At 50.1% G+C, this 20360-nt stretch overlaps 7 protein-coding genes across 7 annotated transcripts; 3 read left to right on the top strand and 4 right to left on the bottom strand.

Annotated features, from left to right (window-relative positions):
- Positions 1-60: 60 nt before the first annotated feature.
- BC939DRAFT_445800 (carbonic anhydrase) lies at positions 61-1833 on the bottom strand. The gene is made up of 4 exons (XM_051554850.1): positions 1581-1833; positions 1413-1448; positions 813-1297; positions 61-660 (listed from the first exon to the last, which is right to left on the bottom strand). Exons 2-4 carry the CDS (start codon positions 1442-1444, stop codon positions 152-154), a joined length of 1026 nt encoding a protein of 341 aa, XP_051414157.1. The 5' UTR covers positions 1445-1448; positions 1581-1833; the 3' UTR covers positions 61-151.
- A 982-nt stretch (positions 1834-2815) lies between these two features.
- Positions 2816-4008, bottom strand: BC939DRAFT_95179 (uncharacterized protein). The gene has a single exon (XM_051562014.1). The coding sequence runs from the start codon at positions 3588-3590 to the stop codon at positions 2967-2969; it is 624 nt and encodes a 207-aa protein (XP_051414156.1). The 5' UTR covers positions 3591-4008; the 3' UTR covers positions 2816-2966.
- A 716-nt stretch (positions 4009-4724) lies between these two features.
- On the top strand, positions 4725-6858 carry BC939DRAFT_445795 (SGS domain-containing protein). The gene is made up of 7 exons (XM_051554849.1): positions 4725-4950; positions 5182-5310; positions 5401-5652; positions 5745-5841; positions 5946-6150; positions 6276-6550; positions 6664-6858. Exons 1-7 carry the CDS (start codon positions 4820-4822, stop codon positions 6673-6675), a joined length of 1101 nt encoding a protein of 366 aa, XP_051414155.1. The 5' UTR covers positions 4725-4819; the 3' UTR covers positions 6676-6858.
- BC939DRAFT_95203 (uncharacterized protein) lies at positions 6664-8271 on the bottom strand. The gene is made up of 3 exons (XM_051562015.1): positions 8060-8271; positions 7629-7945; positions 6664-7501 (listed from the first exon to the last, which is right to left on the bottom strand). The coding sequence occupies exons 1-3, from the start codon at positions 8082-8084 to the stop codon at positions 6908-6910; spliced, it is 936 nt and encodes a 311-aa protein (XP_051414154.1). The 5' UTR covers positions 8085-8271; the 3' UTR covers positions 6664-6907.
- A 3338-nt stretch (positions 8272-11609) lies between these two features.
- Positions 11610-13048, top strand: BC939DRAFT_445788 (uncharacterized protein). The gene has a single exon (XM_051554848.1). The coding sequence runs from the start codon at positions 11869-11871 to the stop codon at positions 12952-12954; it is 1086 nt and encodes a 361-aa protein (XP_051414153.1). The 5' UTR covers positions 11610-11868; the 3' UTR covers positions 12955-13048.
- BC939DRAFT_445787 (uncharacterized protein) lies at positions 13049-14956 on the bottom strand. The gene is made up of 5 exons (XM_051554847.1): positions 14486-14956; positions 14224-14387; positions 13785-14150; positions 13450-13680; positions 13049-13379 (listed from the first exon to the last, which is right to left on the bottom strand). The coding sequence occupies exons 1-5, from the start codon at positions 14940-14942 to the stop codon at positions 13119-13121; spliced, it is 1479 nt and encodes a 492-aa protein (XP_051414152.1). The 5' UTR covers positions 14943-14956; the 3' UTR covers positions 13049-13118.
- Positions 14957-15348: 392 nt separating this feature from the next.
- On the top strand, positions 15349-20354 carry BC939DRAFT_95117 (P-loop containing nucleoside triphosphate hydrolase protein). Its single transcript, XM_051562013.1, has 9 exons — positions 15349-15480; positions 15557-15737; positions 15826-15892; positions 15970-16184; positions 16297-17759; positions 17845-18035; positions 18143-19803; positions 19908-20000; positions 20105-20354. Exons 2-9 carry the CDS (start codon positions 15618-15620, stop codon positions 20273-20275), a joined length of 3981 nt encoding a protein of 1326 aa, XP_051414151.1. The 5' UTR covers positions 15349-15480; positions 15557-15617; the 3' UTR covers positions 20276-20354.
- Positions 20355-20360: the final 6 nt, after the last annotated feature.

The raw sequence follows: 20360 nt of genomic DNA, 5'->3' as shown, positions 1-20360 counted from the left end.
CTTCAAATGGCTATATATAGAGGGGCGAAAGGTGTGTGTGTGTATGTATGTGTACAGGTCGGGAGGGGGGGGGGGGGGGGGGTGCCTATCAAGAGTGAGAGAGGAGGAGGGGAGGGCATCGGCTCTAAATGACACTCTAGTACCGAAATATCTAGTGCTGCAGAGTAATCCCCTTGCGAGTCGCGAACAGCGTATCCGAGTCCACCTTCAGTTGCTCGGCCAATTGCTCGGAGCTCTTGATGTGGTACCCCAGCTCAGAGAGCAATCCGGTCTGGATATCGTACACCATACCGATGATCTCGACAGACTGTCCACGCTCCCAAGCGGCTCTCATGATGGGCGATTTGGCCACGGTCAGGACCGAATTCCGGGCATTGATCTCAACAAGGGCTCGGCACTTTTCTTCTTGGTCCTTGATGGTGTCGAGATTGCGGAAATGCTGTTGCTTGACCTCCTTGATGTTCGCGAGCCAGTGGTCAATGAGTCCGTAGGAGTGATCACCCAGGGCCGCAGCGACACCGCCACAACCATAATGGCCACAGACGACGACGTGCTCAACTTTAAGGACATCGACGGCGTACTGGAGTACGGAGAGACAGTTCAGGTCTGTGCTGACGACGACATTGGCGATGTTGCGGTGCGTGAAGACCTCACCCGGGGCTGGAAGGATGGGTTCAAGGGACAATGATAAAGTAAAGGTCCGAGATTAGTTTTGAGAGGACTGATTACACGACGCAGTGGGGGGGGGGTCGTCCGTCGTTATCTGCCTTCCCTTCTCCCCAATAAAAAGAAAAAAAAAATTCGTTCCCTACCAAGCTGAAGGAGTTCGTTTTCAGGCACACGCGAATCTGAGCAACCGATCCAGAAAACCTTGGGCTGCTGACCCTTCGAGCCCTTCTCAAAGAAATCAGGCTGGCGTTCACGGATGGCTTTGGACCACATGCGATTGTTCTTGAGCAGACGGGATAGGTTATGGTCGACTCCGACTGTAGGACTGGGCCCGAAGGTTACAGGGGATCTTGGACAGCAGGCATCATCGTCCTCCTCGTCCTCGTCCTCGTCCCCATCGGGCTCTTCGTCGCTGCTCCTGTACTTGTGGAGAAGGTGATGATGGTGGTGGCTGTTCTTTTCATCGGAACTTGAAGCACTGGAGGCTGTGGTTTTGATTTGGAGAGCCTGAACTTGGGTGGCGATGTTAGGGACGACGCAGGTGTCGGTCGTGATAGTGGTGGACTCGGCAGTAGTGGTGGTGGTGGTCCTCTGGGGGTTTAATGTGGAGGACATGGTATGGTTGAATCTAAACCAGACGTCAAGAAGGCGAGAGAGAGACGGGTTAATGGGTTAATAGGCTAATGTGCGTGAAGTGGCCAGAGGCGATAGCGATAAAAGAAAAATGAGAAGACGATCCTTACTGGACTAGAGCGGCGTTCAAGGTGGAAAGCATGAGACTATATGGAAAAAAGGAAGGATGTGAGAAGGGTAGATGTTACTATCAGGCAGTAGAGGATGAAGCAAGTAAATCCCTCTGCGATATATGCAAAGGCGACAGGGCAGGTTTACCAGCCGGAAAATGTGCGTACCTGGTTGCTGGTCGCTGTTTGGCTGAGGACGAGGCAGATGTTTGGATTTACGTTCTATCTCGTTCCTTTTCGGGCAGGCGGACAGATAAACAGATACGGACGAGGGCGCTGGAAGGTCGAACGGATGACTGGGATGGGAACTGGAGCGGGACTGGAAGAAGATAGGAAGATGAAGTAGTTTTTTTTGGGGGCGGAGGGGGAGGGGAAGAGGGAGCGATATATATAGGAAGAAGGTGTAGGTACTACGGTCCTGTGTGCTTTCTGGTGGCCTTTTATATCTGTTTTCCCTTGTTATATCGTTTTCGTTTTCTGGTGCAAGTCCAGACCTTCGGCCAACGGGGTTGAACTCACTACCGTTTTTCCGTTTTTCTTTTTTCCAGTCGATCCTCTGATAGCTGTGATACCTTCATTCGCACGGCTGTATTTGTTATTTTCACGCATTTTCCTCTTTGGCGACGACGAGTAGCTCTCTTTGGGGTTGGCGATTGCCTACCTTGGTAGCCCGTTTGCGTCCTTTTGTTCGCTAATTTGATTTTATCCATTTGGACACTTCCACGGAACTTTGCTATCCCAAGCCCAAAAGGGCGAACCCTTCCCCCCCTCTCTCTCTCTTCTCGAAACTCGAAACAAAAAATAATAAAAACTATTGGCAGTGTGATAGCACACACAAGACAGGTGCTCATAGATCTGCGTGTATTCCACGGCCGTCCATGCCGAGAGCATGTCTGTGTCTGCAATCTCGAATAGAGCCATATGACCTTATGTTGAGCACTGGATTAATACAAACATATATATGCCGTTCGAAAGGTCGAAAGGGCCAAAAAAAAAACACTCACACAAACCTCCACAGAAGCTTCTTTCCGGTATTTTTCATCCTTTACAACTTTCCATCGCAAAAGAACGAATGAGCACAAAGGGTTTGTGAGCAAGACCTATTTCTATCACCCTTCATCTTCGATATCTTTTTCCTTTACCACGTACAGTTTTTTTTTGGTTTTTTTTTTAGTTGCTTTTTTTGTGGGGCACCGTCAATTACGCGTAGTTGTGCAATTACGCGTGGCGAACGGACGCCTTGAAAATTAAATCTAAATCTAGCTCCACGTGATACATGTGTTCCTGAGAACATTCAAATATGAATCTCCGATCCAATCTATTTTGCGGGCCCTCTTCCCCTGTCAGTCTATAGGGTGACAGCTGCACAGCGAAGAAGGGAGGGGGAGCTGCAGGCATAGCACAGTCTGAGCACTTTGTTTGGTCCATTTGTATAAGAGTATGCAACAAAATGCATTTGATTCCATTTGATGTCAAAGGATGGTATGATAGTATGATGGTTGTTCCTGACGATGATGATGATAATAGTAGTAATAATAATAATAACAATGCTGTCTATGGTGTGGTCTTGTTTTTCCATGTAATCTCCAGTCCTCCATTCTCGCCTAGTGCTGGTTGTTCGCTCACAGCTGTTGAGTCTGTCTGAGTATGCTGTTTCTCCTTTTCTTCCCTTGCTGTCCGACCAGTCAGTTCCTGCCATCCCTCGTTGACCATCTTTCTCTTCCGCCTCCGTCTCCGCTTCTTAATCGGTTCATTCGAATCCTGTACTGCCTCTGGACTCAGATTTGGATCCGTGCCCACAGTGGACGTTGATTCCGTGGTTGATTCGGTCAAAGCATCTGGATTTGAGCGGTCCGTCAAGAGTGATACCAGGGGTCCTTGTGAAGAGATCGGTGCAGAGGAAGGGTGATTAATGCTGGTGGTGGTGGCCTCTGTTTCTGGACGATCGCCTTGGCTATTACTGTCGCTTCCTTGATTGGATGCGCGCCGACGAGTCTCGAGGACGTGAAAGTCCTTTCCTTGGCGACGCTGTTGGTCCAATGCCTGGGCACGCTTCTCGTCGACAACCTCCCAGGGCACGAAGGCCGGCGTTGCGACTGTGAAGACTGCGCCGACGGCGACGGTGAAGAACAGGGAGAGAGTGATTCGTTGCCGTTGCAGGAGTGTGAGCGGCTTCATGGTGCGGAGTTATTGGGGAGGGAGGAAGGGAAGGAGGAGGGAGGAGGGACGCCCTCCTTGTAGTGCAAGAAAGTAGTCGTCTTGGATCCGGTTCGATCGGTGTGCGGGATCAGATCTCGGAGAATCGAGGAGAATGCTGATCCGAGTTGGTGTTCCTAGTGCTTTCCAGACCACTCTTGATTCCCTGTGCGCAGTTATGTTGCTGTCCTGGAAGACCGTTGCCGATGGTTGACTGGGATGACGCCAGAGATGTTTGTAGGAAGCGGGAGTGGTTCCCTGAATTGGGATGCGTGCTTCTGTTAATCTACCATCTTGAATAAAAAAAAATTGCCGAATCACGTCACACGAGCTGATTGCACTGGCAACAGTCAATTCCCTGGATACCACCAGCATGGACTCCCGGCGCCTAACGAATCCATTTGCTCGTTCTACAAAACCTCTTGCTGCTGCAGAGATACCTTTCATCCGAATACATTACTCATTAATCTATTCCGTACCTGTAACACGTGAAACGTGGAGTCGGGAAGTTGAGAAGGCTGCAAGCAGAGATAGGCCTGCCAAGTTCTCGAAAGGTCGCAAGTTCTGTCTTTCCATAATGGAACACCACATCGTGAGTATGAGCTAGACCAGGTTGTGATTGTAGATAGCTCCGTGGCGTAATGTGTGCCAAAGCAAGGATTCAGTTTTGGTTGATGCCCTGGCTGACTGGTGCCTCTGCCCTCCACGACCACGAGTAGGTACAGGACGTCCATTAACGAAGAGGATGAGGATGATGGCCCTTTATTGTGTTGGAGGGTGCCCGGAGGATCTCATTCGCACGGCGATCTACGTCTTGCTTAGAGGTGTGTTCATGGCTTCGAGCGCATATTTGCAGCAAAGCGACGATGTTTCCAGACGTGTGTACTTGCTGGTCAGGACACTAGACGCTGTTACACTAGGGCTTTTGTGGCAAGTGCTGCAGTTTTTTTTTTTTGGAAGAAAGAGTTGGCGGCGGGGATGGGTGCGACTTTTGAAGAGGGAAGTCTGCTTATTTATATCCATTCTTGTGCGCGCTTTGCTGGCTTTTCTGCCGTCCTCGTCGATTAATTCCATATGCCTGAACACCGCGTTTCACGCGTCAGTGACGTCACGAGGGGGGGGGGCATGTGGTCCAAGAAAAGCGGCGGGACGATCGACCTTTAACCTTTGACCTTCAACTCCAATCTTTGCACCTCCCACAATACCCCACCATGACCACAGTTCAGGACCTGTTTGCTCAGGGCAGCCACGCCTTCGCGGATGAGGACTACGAGGAGGCCCTTAATCTCTACACGAAGGCCATCGATGTCAACGCAACTCACGTCGAGATCTTTTTGAAACGGTAGGGAACGGTTGATGGATCGAAGTTGAGATTGAGGGCGCGTTCGGGAATAGGTACAAGGCGTCCTGGAAAGCGAAAAACTTGGCACCAACCCTTGCTTCCCAAGCATTCCTCTTTAAGCTGGTCACTGTGTGGCTTCCGTAACCGTGATGCTGACCTTTGCTGCTCCTTTCCTTTTTTTTTCTTTTTTTTCTTTTTTTTTTTACATTCGCCGTCGTTTTCGAACTATAGCTCGGCTACCTATCAGAAACTGAACAGGGACAAGGAAGCTTACCAGGATGCGCTCAAGGCGTTGGAACTGATCAAGGAGAAGCCTTCGATCGATGTTTCTGTCGAGGCAAAGGCACAGCTGCGCAAGGGGTAAATGAGAGTACCACCGCTGTGAAGATCATCGGGCAACTGTGGTACTTTCGCAATCGTGACTCATCTATACACCTCTTTATGCTTTAGTGTCGCCGCGTACCACCTTCAGGACTATCAGACAGCCAAATCAGCCTTGGATGCGTGCCATGCTCTCAGTCCCGAGCAGAGAACGTTGGCGAGCTGGATGCGCAAAGTCGAGCAGGAACTCGCCAAGCAGCCCAAGCCTGCTCCTACAGCGACACCTGCCCCCGCTGTTGCTCCAGCCGCCGCCGCCGCCGCCGCTGACGCCTCTGCTTCCACCCCTGCCCCAGCGGCGACCCCAGTTACCCACCGTGTCAGGTAATGATCGAGTCGGGATACAACATCTTGGGAGCCAGGGCAGATCGTTGATGACCTTGAGATTCTAATATCTGGACATGAACCCTCTGTAGACACGAATGGTACCAGAACGACGGCTTCGTGACCATTAGCGTCTTTATCAAGAACGTCAAGAAGGAGTCAGTCGACATCAACATCACGGACAAGGCCGTAAGTGAAGCATTCATGGATGGGCTCGAAGGATCATGAATGGCGTTTATAGGAAATAATATACTAATGTCATCGTCAACGGTTTGCCCAATGCTGGACTATAGTTATCAGTCTCGATCAAGATGCCCACTGGGTCCGACTACTCTCTGGAGCTAGACCCCTTGAGCCATGTTGTCGTGCCTGCGGAAAGCAAATTTGAGGTTTTGTCGACCAAGATCGAGATCCAGCTCAAGAAGGAGCGCTTCGGTGTCAAGTGGGGCGCGCTCGAGGGCGACGATGCCAACGCTGGATCTATGGCCACCACTGCAGGTATGAACCAAACCTTTTTTTTGGCGTTTCGCTACGCGCATGGGATATTTCCCTTGTTTAATTGACCTTTTTTTTTTTGAGCAAACGCTAATCGTCCTGTCTTATTCATTACACGGTCCAAGTAGCTGCCGCTGCCATTGCCTACCCATCCTCGTCCAAGAAGACCAAGAACTGGGACGCGCTTGAGAAAGAGGCGGCTCAAGAGGAGGAAAAGGCGGATGGCGACAAAGCCTTGAATCAGCTATTTGCTCAAATCTACAAGGACGCTGACGACAACACAAAACGTGCGATGATGAAGAGTTTTACGGAGAGCAACGGTACTTGCCTGTCGACCAACTGGGACGAAGTCGGCAAGGGACCCGTCGAGACCCGTCCTCCCGAGGGCATGATCGCCAAAAAGGTAGAGTTGTCGCATTGAATGTCGCATTGAATGTCGCTTTGTGGACATGAGGAGAACTAGGTTGTTCTTAACAGCTAACCATTTCTGCTATGCCTTTCTTTGTCTGTGATTAGTACAACTCGTAAATGCGATTCGTCTCGATATTAACTCCTCAGCATACTAAAGAGGAGCACATGGTCGGGAATGATCATCAAATGCATTGGGCTTTTTCACAATAGAGTACAGGGATAGAAACCTGACGCCTTGTTGTGCATCCAGTCAAAATAAATGGCACGATCGTTTGGTAGACGACTTTGGAAAAAGCGGACGTGTTACTCAAGATGTATATTATTTGTATAGAATGAATTCTGGTCGTAACTAATGATGCTCGCTGTAGGACTCAACCATGACAGTGATGTGGGAGTCCGTCGACAGGGGCGTGACACGCTTTTCCGTGCTGGAGATACCCGCATGATTGCTCAGTAAGTGATTAGGATGGTTATTTTGATTCGAAGCATGGCCAGCACGCGACCCCCTGTCGAGCTGCTGGCGGGGCCGGGCGCGCGAGGTGACCCAATGGATGGCGCAGGCGTTGAGTGTCACATCCATTGTACAGGACAATAGACACAGGACCGAGTCCTCATAGCCCTGATAATAGACTAGCGTAAAGACATTTGCGGAACTGAGGATCAAGGCGACGATGGAGCCGATCAGGGTTCGACGGGCAACCTGGCGCAGTTTGCCCTTGCTGGGGCCCTGCAGGGTGGAGTTGGAGCTCATCAGGGGGCGGATGAAGAGGATGGTCAGCCAGGAGGAGATGAAGATATCATAGAGGATTAAGGTGATGGAAGCTGTGGGTTTGAGGCCGATGTAGCAGTACTCTTCCTCGTTGATGACCGCGACGCGATTCAGGATCATGAGGATGAGGATTACGGAATAAGGAGTCAGGAGTAGGATGTTGGTGCGATAGAGCTGCATTTGCATTAATGCCAAGGAGAGGGAGGGATGCAAGGCAAAGCATTAGATTTCTGTGCACGGTTCAATTCAGGAACACAAAGTAATGTAGCCCCTAACTTTTTTTTTTTTTTGAGCGTCTTACCAAGGTGTCTTTACGCAGGGTAGCAACGGAGCTGACGACGTGAACTTTCTCGATGAGGAAGAGGTAGATGATGATTTTGGACATGGCGTAGAGGGAGAGACAGACAAAGATGGAGATGGTGCAGGAGGTGATGTTGCCTACGTTGGTCGAGGTCAGGATCGCGGCTATGGTCGTGAACCCCCAGGAGACGATGTAGAGGGAGATGACGAGACCGCGGGCGTAGTTGATATTTGCCAAGCTTGTGCCCGAGGTCTTACGACCAAAGAGGACGGACATGAGTGAGATCGAGAGTAGAGAGACCATCAAGGAAATGACAGCTAGGGTTATGGAGGTGGGATACGGGCTGGATTAGAGACTGGGTTCGAGAGATAGGCAGGGTAGGACATGGTGAGGGAAGGAGTGTGTGTGGTCTAGTGCGAGGGGAGACTTACTGGCTGGGTCTGGTCGCTGTGGCATGGCGAATGATGTGCGAGTGTGCTTTTACTGGTGGGCTCGAATGTGTAGGGTTGAGTAGCCGACGAAGCGTAAAACACAGTTAATAAAGTACTTAATGCCGTGGATAGAGAAAGGAACAGTTGTGCGAAAGACAAAATAAAAAAGGTCTGATCTACGAAGGTTGTTGAAAGTGCAGGAGATTAAGATACAAGAAAGGAAAGATGAAGCAAAAGAGAACAAGAATGTGGAGCTTCGTACGCTGGTGGTTGCTATTAATGAATGCAGGCTGAGCGCCGTTGTGGCTCTGCAGGGAGTTCAAGAGTCTGAGGGCCTAGACGATTGAGCCAGGTGAAAAAAGTGAGCGAACAGGGTATTCAGAGATGAGACGAGGCAGCGATGGAAACAAAAGCGGGAAGAGGACTCGAGGCAGAGATCCCGCCCTTTATATATGAACCTGGCCCCACTCCGGTTCCTTCTATTTATCCGCTAGGATGGACGCGTTATTACGATCATCTCATTTATTCGCTTTCCATCAGTCTGACTAGAGATCATAGAAGGAGGAGGAGGAGTCGAGGGGTGCGCCATGTAGTGTAACAGATGTGGTATTATGGAGAGAGACCCTTCCTCTCCCTCTCCCTTGCGAAAGCCATTCATGCGTAATTGTTGTTTGGATCCAAGCGCTCAAAAAAAAAAAAAAGGGGACAGCCAACCCTTATGGTGCAGACTATTCGTTGCTGTTTACATTAAGTAATAACGGCACGCTCTTCAACGGACTAGATTAGAAGAAAAAAATCAGGGGGGGGGGGAAAGAGCGCCCAAAAAAAAAGCGAAAAGGTCAAACGCTCCAGGGGAGTACGTGCAACCAGTATATAATGAGAAAGTACACCATGATCATATCAGCCAGGAAATAGGCGGCTAGGGAGATCGAGACTAGCTACATGGCTGGCTCCTCTCGATCTCTTGCAAGTTGATGGTGCAAACGCTCGATCTTTCATTCCGAAGATGGTGTCTATCCTGCCAGTCCTTTGTACAACACCATCCAGTCCCATTAGAAAGCGTTAGTGGCCCCTGAATCCAATTCACTCTGCTGTCTATAATTGTATATTGCTCAATAAAGGCAATGCGAGCCGTAGTAGGGGGTAGAGAGTTGAGGTGGAAGTAGAGTGCTGGGATATTGCCTGTCTAGACTCTAGACCATTAGGAAGTGTGGAGTATAAGGATACTTCACGCTAGCGATGCAGACCTTAATAACTTTCTGCTTACAGACTTACTCTGTACTCTAAGGCCAGGTTCTGCAGTGCTGTGCAACTACGACGTCAATTGCCGCCAGACTGTACTCACTCATATCTTTTCTCTTGGATGATTGACCTAGTGAAGCATTGGGGATGTGATGATGCGGCCCATTTGAGTTAGATACTACGGAGAGGGAAACAGACAGTTCATATTGGCCTATCGGCTACTAACGTTACCGCTGGTTCAGCAGTCTAAGCGTCTCTTTTGAGAAATGAGATAGTTGGTGACTAGGTATATGTACTTAGGAGACGCGCCGCAGACAGTGGAGTATATATACCCATGCGACTACGTACACGTACGGCATACTCGTACGTCTGGGGGTCCAGGAGAAGAATAGGGTATCTTTGTAGACGATAAGCTTTTAAGAATATCGCGTGCGCTTTCCAATCTAGTAAGGTTCGATGGAATCCAGGGACGCTTCTTCGCTTTCTGGAGCCACTCGATCTCCAGAAATCGGCTCTGTCACGTTTCTGCTCCCAAGGTTATGCAACAGGGCGTTGATGTGTGGCAATCACAAATTTGGATGCTGGAGAAGGTTACCCAATCGCTCTATTGCATGTGTTGTTGTTCTTGCTGTTGCGGACTAGACTATGAGAGCATCTTCATGTTGTCTGCAAATGTACGATTTATCATTTTCCTGCTAGGCGCTAGACACACTAGACCGAGCGATGATGCTGGCCTTTTTTCTTTTTTTGCCCGCATCCTTATGGCCGATGTACTCTTCCACAAATCCTTTTCTCAAGGATATGGTGCTTTTTTTTGTTTTTTTTAAACTTTGAGGTTGCCTTGGACAAAGGTAACCTCTCGTAAGTTCTGGTGCTCAGCGTAAAATGAGAAGAGGTCATAAAGTAAAAATTTAAATGCTGGAGAGAGAGCAGTAGTCGGAGAATGGAGACGAAGCGAAGAAGCATATGAGTAGACATCTCAAGGGAAAAGAACTGAAGAAAAAAAAAAAAAGAGCACCGACAAACGGTGAATATCTTGGCCAGGGCCACTGATTAAACCGAGCTATAGTTCACCATGACATGAGCTGTGTGGTAGCGCCACGCAGCAAACCTGAGTCATTTCGTTTTGAACCATGCATTTTCGCCATCGTTCTCCTGTAGAGAGAACCGTGAATGGCAGATATGATGGATACAGGAGATTGGCTTGTCCGCATGGGTGAGTTCAGACACATTCTTTCACCTCCTTGTTACATGTTACGCCCCTGGGAATGTGCTACAGCCTGTTTCGTTTGAGGGTGCTGTGTGTTGCCTGAGGTGGGACCGGACCCGACTCTATTTATCTTCTTCTCTTTCGCCTCTTCTTCCTTTCAGAGTGATTGGCCGTCTGAGCCGGGTTTGGTTTGTGCACATCGTTTCTGCTTCATACACTCTAAATCACCCTCCTGCAGGTAGACAACAAACCGTTCGTTCGCTTTGGCGTTTTCCCACTCGGCAACTGGGCAACTGGGTAAGCGGTAGATAATCAGCAACAGTAATTTTCTTTTCTCTCCTCCCTCTTCCTTTCCCTCTTCCTTTCCCTCTCTCCCTCTTTCCCTCTTTTCCCTCTTTTCCTCTTTTCCCTCTTTTCCCGACTTCAGTTTGCGCCCCTCGCTCCTCGTCCACTTCGTATATACCCTTCCTCCATCTCCAAACTCCACTCTTGCCAAGGCAGAGACCAGGCAGTCTGCGCACTTCTATTTCTTACCTGCGCTGATAGTCATTCATTCCCCCGAGCTCCGTTTTTTTTCTTTTTCCTTATCCACTCACACCCTTTATTTTCATAATCGCTCTCCTCCCCTTTTTGCCCTCATCGGATTATCACGTCCAGCCACAGCACTGATTCTCAAGAATTGAATTTGAGCGACCTCCGCCTTTTAGAGCACATCTTCCCCACAGCGGCAGTAGCTTTTTTTCACACCGTCCCTGTTCCTGAAGTGATTACATTCTCCGCAGTGTCTCAGGAACAGATTCTTTTTCTCTTTTTAACCAAGGCTTTACAGTTGTTTTTTGTCAGCTACACTCTATTTGTTTCGGTGCCATCCAATAGTAATCACTCCCCACGCTCTCTGTCCGACAATAATTTTGTTCAATATATCCTTCCATCGATAAACCATTCGATACAAACAAACAAACTTCAGAAAGAACACGCGAACCATTTACTACCACCGCGTCTTACGATAACCACCATGCGACTTTTCCCTACACGAGCCTCCTCCTTGCTCGCCATATGCACGATTGCCCTCCTCGCCGGTCTCCCCTCCGCAGCCGCTCAGGGGATTGAGCCTCCAAAAACGCTTACGACCACGACTGTCGCTATCACCCATACGACGACGACGACAACTCCAGTGCAAACTACGGCGACTGTCCCTCCCATCACGACTATTGCCCCCATAACTACGACAATAATCACTACAACGCTGGCACCCACCCTCACGCTTCCGCCTACGACCGCGGCGCCTCCCACGACGGCCCAACCCACGACTACCACGACCGCGCCCGCCCCACCTGCGAATACCACCATCCCATGTATGAGCAGTGAGCTCTGCCCTGCGAACCAACTCTGCGCTCTTCAGTCCACCTCTGCAGTGACAGGCGTCTGTCAGGTCATGGAACAGTTCCAAAAGCTGTGCCCTTCCAGCCCTGTGATCAATTGCGTCAGCAGCAAGGACTGCACCGACCCCGGATTCTCCTACTGTGCCGTCGATACCAACGGCAACAAGATCTGTTCTGGCCTAGGCCGCCCTGGCACAGCCTCACAATGCGATCCCAACAACCCCAACAACAACAACGGCTCGTCTGGAACCGGCAGCAGCAGTGTGACTACGACTCTCAAATATGCGGGCATTGCTGTGGGCTCCATCGCATTCCTGGCTATCATTTTTGCCCTGGTGAGATGGCGCAGGAACAAGAGCCGGTCCAAGATGCCGGACTTTGCAGAGATTGACTATGGTATGACCAACAGACGCTCGGAACCTAGATCTAGCGTGGGTGCTGCGGCCGCGGCCGCTGGCGCAGGAGAGCAATCGTACCCGTTCTCGAGCAGACCCCACGCCAAGAACCAAACTGTAGCTGCCGCTCAGGATGATTACTATGATGAGCAGTATTATGCCGACGGATATGCACAGAACGCGCATCCAGCGGCGGGCATGGCAGGTGGCGCCGTCAAGCAAGGCCAGGCGTACTATGACGGCTCGTACGACAACTACAATCAGCAGGCATACAACTCGGGCTATGCACAGCAGGGCTATGACCAGCAGGGGTACAATCAACAGGGCTACGACCAACAGGCTTACGCTCAGCAGGGTTATGACCAGCACGCGTATGACCAGCAGTATTACAACGGATACGACCAACATGGCAACTATGTGGGTAATGGCTATTACGACGCCAATCAGGCTGGCGGTTACGAAGGTTATACAAAGGAAGAGGGTTATCCTGTGGCGACGAGCGCTGCTCCTGTAGTGCCGGCAGAGGCTGTTGTCCGATCCGGATCGCGTCAACGCTTTGGCGGCGCTGCGCCAGCAGCCGCAGCCGGAGATTATGCGGTCGACAACTATGGCGCTGAGCCCTCAGAGCTGGACTTTGGTGGTCGTGGCAATGGTCGCAAGCAGTAGACGCATATACCGCATTCACTACACACACGTACAAGCATACACACTTGCGCACACACTTTTGTAATGCATTCCGCCAAATAAAATATAATGGTTAATGGACACAATGAATTTTCTAATAACAGCGCTGAAGCGAGCACTAGAAAGCTAGGAGATACAGTGGAGATTTAGATTGCTTTGGTAGAAGAGACGTGCTGGATGGACTTGTCTATGACTCTGTTGGGCACAGCCCATCCTACAAATGAGTACACATAACTGGCATGCCCGATCAACTGGGAGAGTGCAGGTTTAGGCGCCATCAAAGCGTCGAACGTTGCGTCACACAGCGCCTGAGAAGTTGAGGGCTGTCGGAATGTAGACTTGAGTAGCTCGACAGGGTTGGCAGACCAGGACCAAACTTCTAACGCTCCTACATTCGCAGCGACGGGCTGAGTATATGCCTGTTAGATTCTGTAATTTCCGCTCATTGCCCTTATTTTGTTCGTCCTTCTCTTTTACCTTGGGCTTTAGCTGCCGCGAGGACTCCATGATGCCTGCTCTCAAACAAACAACATCGATGCCCTTGTGTTGAACTTCTCGTCTCAAAGAATCAGCAATTGAAGTAATCGCATGATGGCTAGCACAGAGCGCGGACTGGCGTGGCAAACCGATAGTGCCAGTAATCACAGATGTGATGAAAATTAAACGAGGGGAGCGTCTTGGTGCAGGCAGGGTCGGATTGCTTTTGAACTATGGCATCGGGGGGTAATATACCGGTTTGCATTAGCTGAAATTACGTGAAGAGTAGAAGGGCAGGATGATCAACATATCGGCTTATCTTGGGCGTTGCTTACCAAAGACAGGAATAGCTGTGTAGTAAGGATGGTGCCTGTGACATTGATGTCCAGACAACGGCGCCAGGCCAATACACTCACGGTATCGATGGACCCTACAACAGCTTCTTGTGGATTGATAACGACGGCCGATAGACGGAACAGAGGGCTGATGCTAAGGTTGGATACATTCATCGTGTCTTGACCATCGGCTCGCTCTATCTTCGTGTCATTCACTAAGGGTGGTGGCAGGTGTTCGTTCCCAACAAGCATGAATGAAGACGAGGAGGACTCTGAAGCTGCTTCCGCTTCGGAAAGCGATGCTTCTTGTAGAGCATAGTTCTGCTTCTCCAAAAACCCAGACACAGCATCCGCCAAGGCTTCAAACTGCATAATAATTAGGAAGGAGTATAACTTTATCGAGCAAGTCCAAGGTCATGTTGTGCTCCACGCCACTTACATCAGAGTAGTCAGTGACAATAACCGGATGGATATCAGGTCGTCCCCAGCCATGGGTCTCCTCTGCTGCCGACTCGTTTGGTACGCCCACAAAGACGATGAAGCCACGTTCTTCCAGACTCAGTGCCAATGCTTCTCCTTCGATTGTCGCCACGTTCGTCACCACTAATCGTGAGAGACCAAACATGGTCAGTATGTTACCGGTCTGATATGGCGTGCTTTCCCTTTGCACAATCAACAACGCTGCCGATAAGAACGGTTACCAATGATTTCCCTCCTCGATCCATCTGCAGCGCGAACCACGCGCAACTTGCTCTTCTGCCGACGATAGTTCCTTCTTGCCTTGTTGGCCATAGATCCCACAACGACTGCCACGCCAAGGAGCACAGTCCCCAGAGCAATCCTGCCAGCATTTCTCCGAGTCCACAGTAAGGCCTGCGATGAAAATGAAGGTGGTGGTGGCGGTGGGAGCAGTGGTGCCGGGGGAGAAGATCCTTTGCGTCCTGGAAGTGAAGACACAACAGGCTTGGCGATAGAGACGAGGGTGCCTCCAATGTCTCCAAGAGCTTTGTTGGTGGTCGCAAGGATCCTTTGTGGGATATCGCGCAGGTCCTCGAGCGAGGGCATCTTGGGAGAAGAAGAAGAAGAAGAAGATGGAGGAGGTGGAGGTGGAGGTGGAGGCGGTGGAGAGTGAGCGAGTGTCGAGTTGGTCTGGCCCATTTTGGAAAAAAAAAAAAGGGAGCAAGAGGAAAGAGTGACCAACCTCGCCCTAAGGAGGGAATTTGTACTATTGCTGGAACGTGAACCTTATCACGACTTCGACTGCGGGAGCAATGCAAAGATCACTCTTCCATTCACACTTCCTTGCCATTCCAACAGATCTGCACCATGGCGCCCAAGAAGAAAAACAAATACGCGAACGCGAACGCTAGAGGGTTTGCCACGACATCGATCCCTAAGGCCAAGCCGGCCGTGGTTGAGCCGGAACCTGAGCCTCAGCCCGCCGTCGAGACGCCAGCACCAGATCAAGAGCCAGCAGATCAAATTACTACAGCGCCTCCTGCAGAGGAGGAGGAGCCTGAGGATGAGTTCGTGTCTTTGGCTGAGAGGCTGGAAGGCCTTTCGCTCCGCAAGGTTGATGCCTTCCTTGGACAGACGCAAAAGATCAACGTTGATACTCTCCCAGTTCTCAAGATGGAGTCCAATCTGGAGAATAATGTCATTGCGCTGTTGAAGGAGGTTGAGGCAAAGGATGCAGGCAAGCACAGTGATCAGTAACAATGAGGAACTATATCGTGGACTTTGGTATAACTGGCAACTGACCACGTTTTCAGCGCCCTCTGTACTTCTACTTTAGCCGATTTTCAACCAAAGGTGTATCTGAGCAAGGAACAGATGATTGCCAAACTTAATGTCACGTACCTCGCATTGCTACGGCTTGGGTTTGAGAAGGACGACGTTGAAGAAGCACTTAGACATACCTACACTGGAGAATCTGAAGACGCATTAGACTGGGTAAGGGATTGCGCAAGATGTTCGTCTGTCATATGAGATTTCAAAATGAAATACACGGTGATTCATATCCGTTTTGCTTGGCCTATAGCTTTGTATGCATCTGGATTCGGAAAAGCTTCCTCGAGGATTTGTTGATAAGGCCTACCATGAAGAAGGTATGATCGTATCGGGTTGCAGCATTGAGGATTGCGCCGATATAGTATGTACTGATAACTGCCTGCCATGGTAATAGAGATGAAGATTTCAATCCACGCGTCCCAACCATTCGCGGCAGATCATAAGCCCTCATTACCAGAGTCCGCCACGATGTCATTACCGTCCACAGGACACCCACAAAAGGATATCGTCTCTCAAACAGAGCCAGATCCAGCCTCAGTTAAAGATTCTGTACCAATAGCAACGACCGGATCAAAGGAGAAAGAGTGGATTCTTCAAGCTGCCCTTGCTGTAAGCGACGCGTGACACATGCATATGTTTTGTATATTTTGGTGGATCATTCTGCAGTTTTGTCCGCATTCAACTACCTTGAGCTCATGGCCCTGTTCTCACTCTTAAATAGGAGGATTCAGAAGAGGAGGCGGAGGATCCAAACGAACGCTATGTCAATTACAAAATGGCGCTGACAGAACTGACCCAAACCCTTGTGGAGGCAGAGGCACCGGCGGATCGTAAGGCGATCTCTCAGAAAATCGATACCTTGAACTCCAAAGTGAATGACCTCGACCTCGACTTTACATTCAACAAGAAACTGGCGGAGTCGATGTGGAGGCAGAGGGTGACCGACGAAAAGAAGAAAGCGAAGAAGTCGAAGCGCAAAAAGGAAAAGGAGGTGCTCAAAAAGGAAACTCCGGAGGTGATGGAGGAGAATGATGATGGGGGGATGCTTGGATCTATGTGGGATATGGAAGGCTCGGATGCAGTGCCGAATTCTACGCAGCAGCAGCAGCAACAGACCGTGAAGCGGCGACAGATGGCAAACCCTTCGTGGAGTGGCGGATCACCCAAGGTCGTCCTAGCAGAGTTTTGTCGCAAGAAAGATCGCCATGCAAAAATCACCTACAAGAAGGCGCCACTGTCGACCCCCACGGTTTCTATGGCTATTGTCACGATTACTTGGGGCAATGGTAACGTGTCTTCTGCTGAGATGAGTGAAGAGGGGTGCGAGAACATGGTCGAGGCGGAGAACTATGTCGCCACCAAAATGCTGTACGAGCTCACACCGCTGCCGCTATATCGGTCTTTGCCCCCGACATATCGCGATCTTTGGCTCGAGTTGCTCGACGAAAAGGAAAGCGCTGGGAGAGCGGCCAAGAGGGCGGTTGACGGAGATCGTCTGGCGTTTATCAAGGCTCTGACCGCCAAGCTACCAAATCGGGGCACTACTGATACTCAAGACGAGTCCGGACAGGCTATGGATCAAGGACCAGAGGCAGACGAGCAGAAGGACAAGGAGATTGTGGTTACACCTGCAGGAAAGGCTTTACAAAAAAACTGGCAACAGCGACTTAAAATGCCCAACCACATCAAGCTATTTGAGAAGCGCAAGGATCTGCCCATCTACCAGTTCAGGGACCAGGTGCAGACCCTCATTTCCAGCAACCAGGTCCTGATTGTATCTGGAGAGACTGGATGCGGAAAGAGCACGCAGGTACCACAGTATCTGGTGGAGTTCATGCTCGAATCGGGACTTGGAGATCGATGCGATATTGTTTGTACGCAGCCTCGTCGAATCTCAGCCATCACGATCGCCAATCGTGTCTCGGAGGAATTGGGCGATCCTAGGAATTCAGCAGGCAAACCCAATACGCTGGTCGGATACCAGATCCGACTAGAGTCGCGGGTTGCCCCCACCAATCTTCTGAAGTTTTGTACGACTGGTATTCTGTTAAGACGCCTAGAGAGCGACAAGGCCCTCAAAGGCGTCACCCACCTGGTCATTGACGAAGTGCACGAGAGAACGCTGGAGTCGGACTTCTTGTTAATTATCCTCAAGAAATTGCTGCCAAAGCGCCCTGACTTGAAGTATGTTTCATGAACCTGAACTTGATGTCCTTGTAATGATTGGCACTCGACATTGACATTGGACCGACGACCTCACTACCCTTAGAATCATTCTTATGAGCGCTACCGTCGACTCTGCACGCTTCTCAGAATACTTTAGCGGATGCCCTGTGCTCGAAGTCCCTGGAAGGACATTCCCGGTGTATAGTCAATTTTTGGAAGACGTGGTCGATGCGACAGGATACACTTTGGAGGAAGATTCCGAATATGCCATTCGTTATCGCAAGGATTTTCAGAGTAAGCATTTTTTGGATAGTCGGAGCACTACCTGGGAACATCTTTCCTTGGATGTTACCGTTTTCATTGAACTAATCGTTATTTTGAATATATTTTTCGTTACCTAGGCAAAGGATCGGTTGATATTGCTGGCAAGGGCGCCAGTCGACAAACAGTTCACTTGCAGTGGGAAAACGACATGGACGGCTATGTTCCTCAGGAAGCCGATGCCAGGATTATCCTTACAGACGACTCCTTGCAAGGCGCAACCATGCTGAACCGGACCAATCAGATGCTGAGGAGAATCGATGAAAACAAGATCAACTTTGACCTTATTCAAATCCTTCTCGAATACATCTGCTTCCCCGAGAGCCGACGCGTCTCACAGAACAACGAGTCGGAAGTTCCCTTGCATATCCCTGAGGAAGGTGCTATCTTGATATTCCTGCCAGGAATGCCCGAGATCCGCAAAGTGTTTGATGGTCTTAAAGCCAACCGTAGATTTGCGGACGAATCTCGATTCTCGCTCTGGCCACTCCATAGCTCTGTTTCCTCCGAAGGGCAGAGCCAGGTCTTTGATATCCCACCCCCAGGAGTCAGGAAGATTGTGCTGGCGACCAACATCGCCGAAACCGGTATCACCATTCCGGACGTAACCATTGTGATAGACACGGGCAAGTCCAAGCAGATCAAGTTTGACGAGAAGAAGCGGGTGACGACTCTACAGGAGCGGTTCATCGCCAAGGCGAATGCACGGCAGAGGCGAGGACGTGCCGGAAGAGTTCAGGAGGGAGTATGTTTCCATCTCTTCTCCAAGACGACCTTCGAGGAGTATATGCCCGAATACCAGATGCCAGAGATCATGCGTATGCCGTTGGAAGAGCTGTGTCTGATGATCAAGATGTGTGAGCTGGGGGATATTGCAGAAGTACTGGAAAGTGCTCTGGACGCACCACCACTCAAAGCTATCGAGAACGCGATCCAAGCCCTGCAGGATGTCCGTGCCCTGACCAAGACGGAGGAGTTGACGCCGTTGGGAATTCATCTGTGTAACCTTCCCGTGGATGTGCATATCGGAAAGATGATTCTATTTGGATCGATCTTCAAGTGCCTAGACCCTATTCTTACTATCGCCGCCATGCTCAGTTTCAAGTCCCCATTCGTGACGCCATTTGGGGCGGAGGACGAGGCGGATGCTGCAAAGGCGAGATTCAAGCTAGCGGACTCGGACATGTTGACCTGGTACAACGCTTATCTGGGATGGCGACAGGCATATCAGACAAAGCCGAACGGGATCTACGATTACTGCCGAAAAAACTTTTTGAGCCACCAGAACCTGAGCATGATGGAGGACATGAAGAAACAGTTCTTGGGCTTCCTAGTCAGTACAGGGTTTGTGCGGGTCGATGCTGAGACGAAGAGACATCTAAGCAGGGAGCGATTTGGTCATCGAATATCATTCTGCCCTATCATCACAGAGTACAACGTTTACCAACGTTCGATCCCGGTTCTAAATGCGGCTATAACAGCAGGCATGTATCCGAAAGTGATGATGCGGGACGACACACTCAAGGCTTATGTGACAGGACCGAAGCAGGAAACCGTCTGGATCCACCCTTCGTCCGTCAACTTTGCCAAGGGAGGAGCCGCGGCTGCTGCGACTGGTCCGGATAAGAGTCCGTGGTTCGTCTTCAACAGCTTGGTCAAGTCAACGAGGATGTATGTTTGGGAGAGCTGTCGCGTGGGACAGTTTCCGCTGGTGCTTTTTGGAGGCGAGTTCTCTGTCAAGGTGCGAAACCGCTCACGTTGATTCTTTCTCGTTGAATGAGATACACTGCAAACGATTTCCAGTGATTTACGACTCTTTTTTATTTTGTATGTCCACTTCAATAGCATCATGCCAAGCTGGCAACAGTTGATAAGTGGATTCAGTTCAAGTGTCATGCCAAGACTGCGGCTGTGTTCAAGATGATGCGCGAAGAACTGGTATGTGCACTAAACTATTCCTCTCTCTGAACCCCAGGTTAAATTTTCGAAGTCATTTCTCTCACTCCAGCGCCTGAAATCACTTTACGTATTCGATTTTCTAGGATAAGGTCCTGCAAAAGCGCATTGATGAGCCAGAAAAGGGCACGACTGACAGAGAGGAGCGCTGGCTGGAGATGATCGTGGCTATCCTTGAGGGCGAAGATGACTCGTTGAGGCTAGAGGACAAAGCAGGGCATCAGCGGAACAAAGAAAAGAATGTCTTTCTAGCGTAACGGAGACGTTATAGATCCCAAGAGGGTATAAAAATGCATTTCCTTTGCAACCTCAATAAATGGATTCGATTGTGATGCCAAATGA

This window comes from Gamsiella multidivaricata (assembly GCF_025024155.1).
Source record: "Gamsiella multidivaricata strain RSA 2152 chromosome Unknown BC939scaffold_19, whole genome shotgun sequence".
Taxonomy (NCBI): domain Eukaryota; kingdom Fungi; phylum Mortierellomycota; class Mortierellomycetes; order Mortierellales; family Mortierellaceae; genus Gamsiella; species Gamsiella multidivaricata.
The sequence above is the reverse complement of the archived record's forward strand: the minus strand, read 5'-3'. Positions and strand labels throughout refer to the sequence as shown.

Coding starts and splice junctions, on each gene's coding strand:
- BC939DRAFT_95117 (XM_051562013.1), top strand. CDS start 15,618: ATGATTGCCAAACTTAATGTCACGTACCTCGCATTGCTACGGCTTGGG. Junction 17,760..17,844: donor CCAAAGCGCCCTGACTTGAA/GTATGTTTCATG, acceptor CACTACCCTTAG/AATCATTCTTATGAGCGCTA. Junction 19,804..19,907: donor GAGGCGAGTTCTCTGTCAAG/GTGCGAAACCGC, acceptor CCACTTCAATAG/CATCATGCCAAGCTGGCAAC.
- BC939DRAFT_445795 (XM_051554849.1), top strand. CDS start 4,820: ATGACCACAGTTCAGGACCTGTTTGCTCAGGGCAGCCACGCCTTCGCG. Junction 5,311..5,400: donor AAGGCACAGCTGCGCAAGGG/GTAAATGAGAGT, acceptor TTTATGCTTTAG/TGTCGCCGCGTACCACCTTC. Junction 6,151..6,275: donor ATCTATGGCCACCACTGCAG/GTATGAACCAAA, acceptor CGGTCCAAGTAG/CTGCCGCTGCCATTGCCTAC.
- BC939DRAFT_445788 (XM_051554848.1), top strand. CDS start 11,869: ATGAGCAGTGAGCTCTGCCCTGCGAACCAACTCTGCGCTCTTCAGTCC.
- BC939DRAFT_95179 (XM_051562014.1), bottom strand. CDS start 3,590: ATGAAGCCGCTCACACTCCTGCAACGGCAACGAATCACTCTCTCCCTG.
- BC939DRAFT_95203 (XM_051562015.1), bottom strand. CDS start 8,084: ATGCCACAGCGACCAGACCCAGCCA. Junction 7,946..8,059: donor ACAGCGACCAGACCCAGCCA/GTAAGTCTCCCC, acceptor CCATAACCCTAG/CTGTCATTTCCTTGATGGTC. Junction 7,502..7,628: donor CCCTGCGTAAAGACACCTTG/GTAAGACGCTCA, acceptor ATGCAAATGCAG/CTCTATCGCACCAACATCCT.
- BC939DRAFT_445800 (XM_051554850.1), bottom strand. CDS start 1,444: ATGCTTTCCACCTTGAACGCCGCTCTAGTCCA. Junction 1,298..1,412: donor TTGAACGCCGCTCTAGTCCA/GTAAGGATCGTC, acceptor CGTCTGGTTTAG/ATTCAACCATACCATGTCCT. Junction 661..812: donor AAACGAACTCCTTCAGCTTG/GTAGGGAACGAA, acceptor CCATCCTTCCAG/CCCCGGGTGAGGTCTTCACG.
- BC939DRAFT_445787 (XM_051554847.1), bottom strand. CDS start 14,942: ATGGGCCAGACCAACTCGACACTCGCTCACTCTCCACCGCCTCCACCT. Junction 14,151..14,223: donor TTGTCACTGACTACTCTGAT/GTAAGTGGCGTG, acceptor ATTATTATGCAG/TTTGAAGCCTTGGCGGATGC. Junction 13,681..13,784: donor CACAGCTATTCCTGTCTTTG/GTAAGCAACGCC, acceptor CCGATGCCATAG/TTCAAAAGCAATCCGACCCT.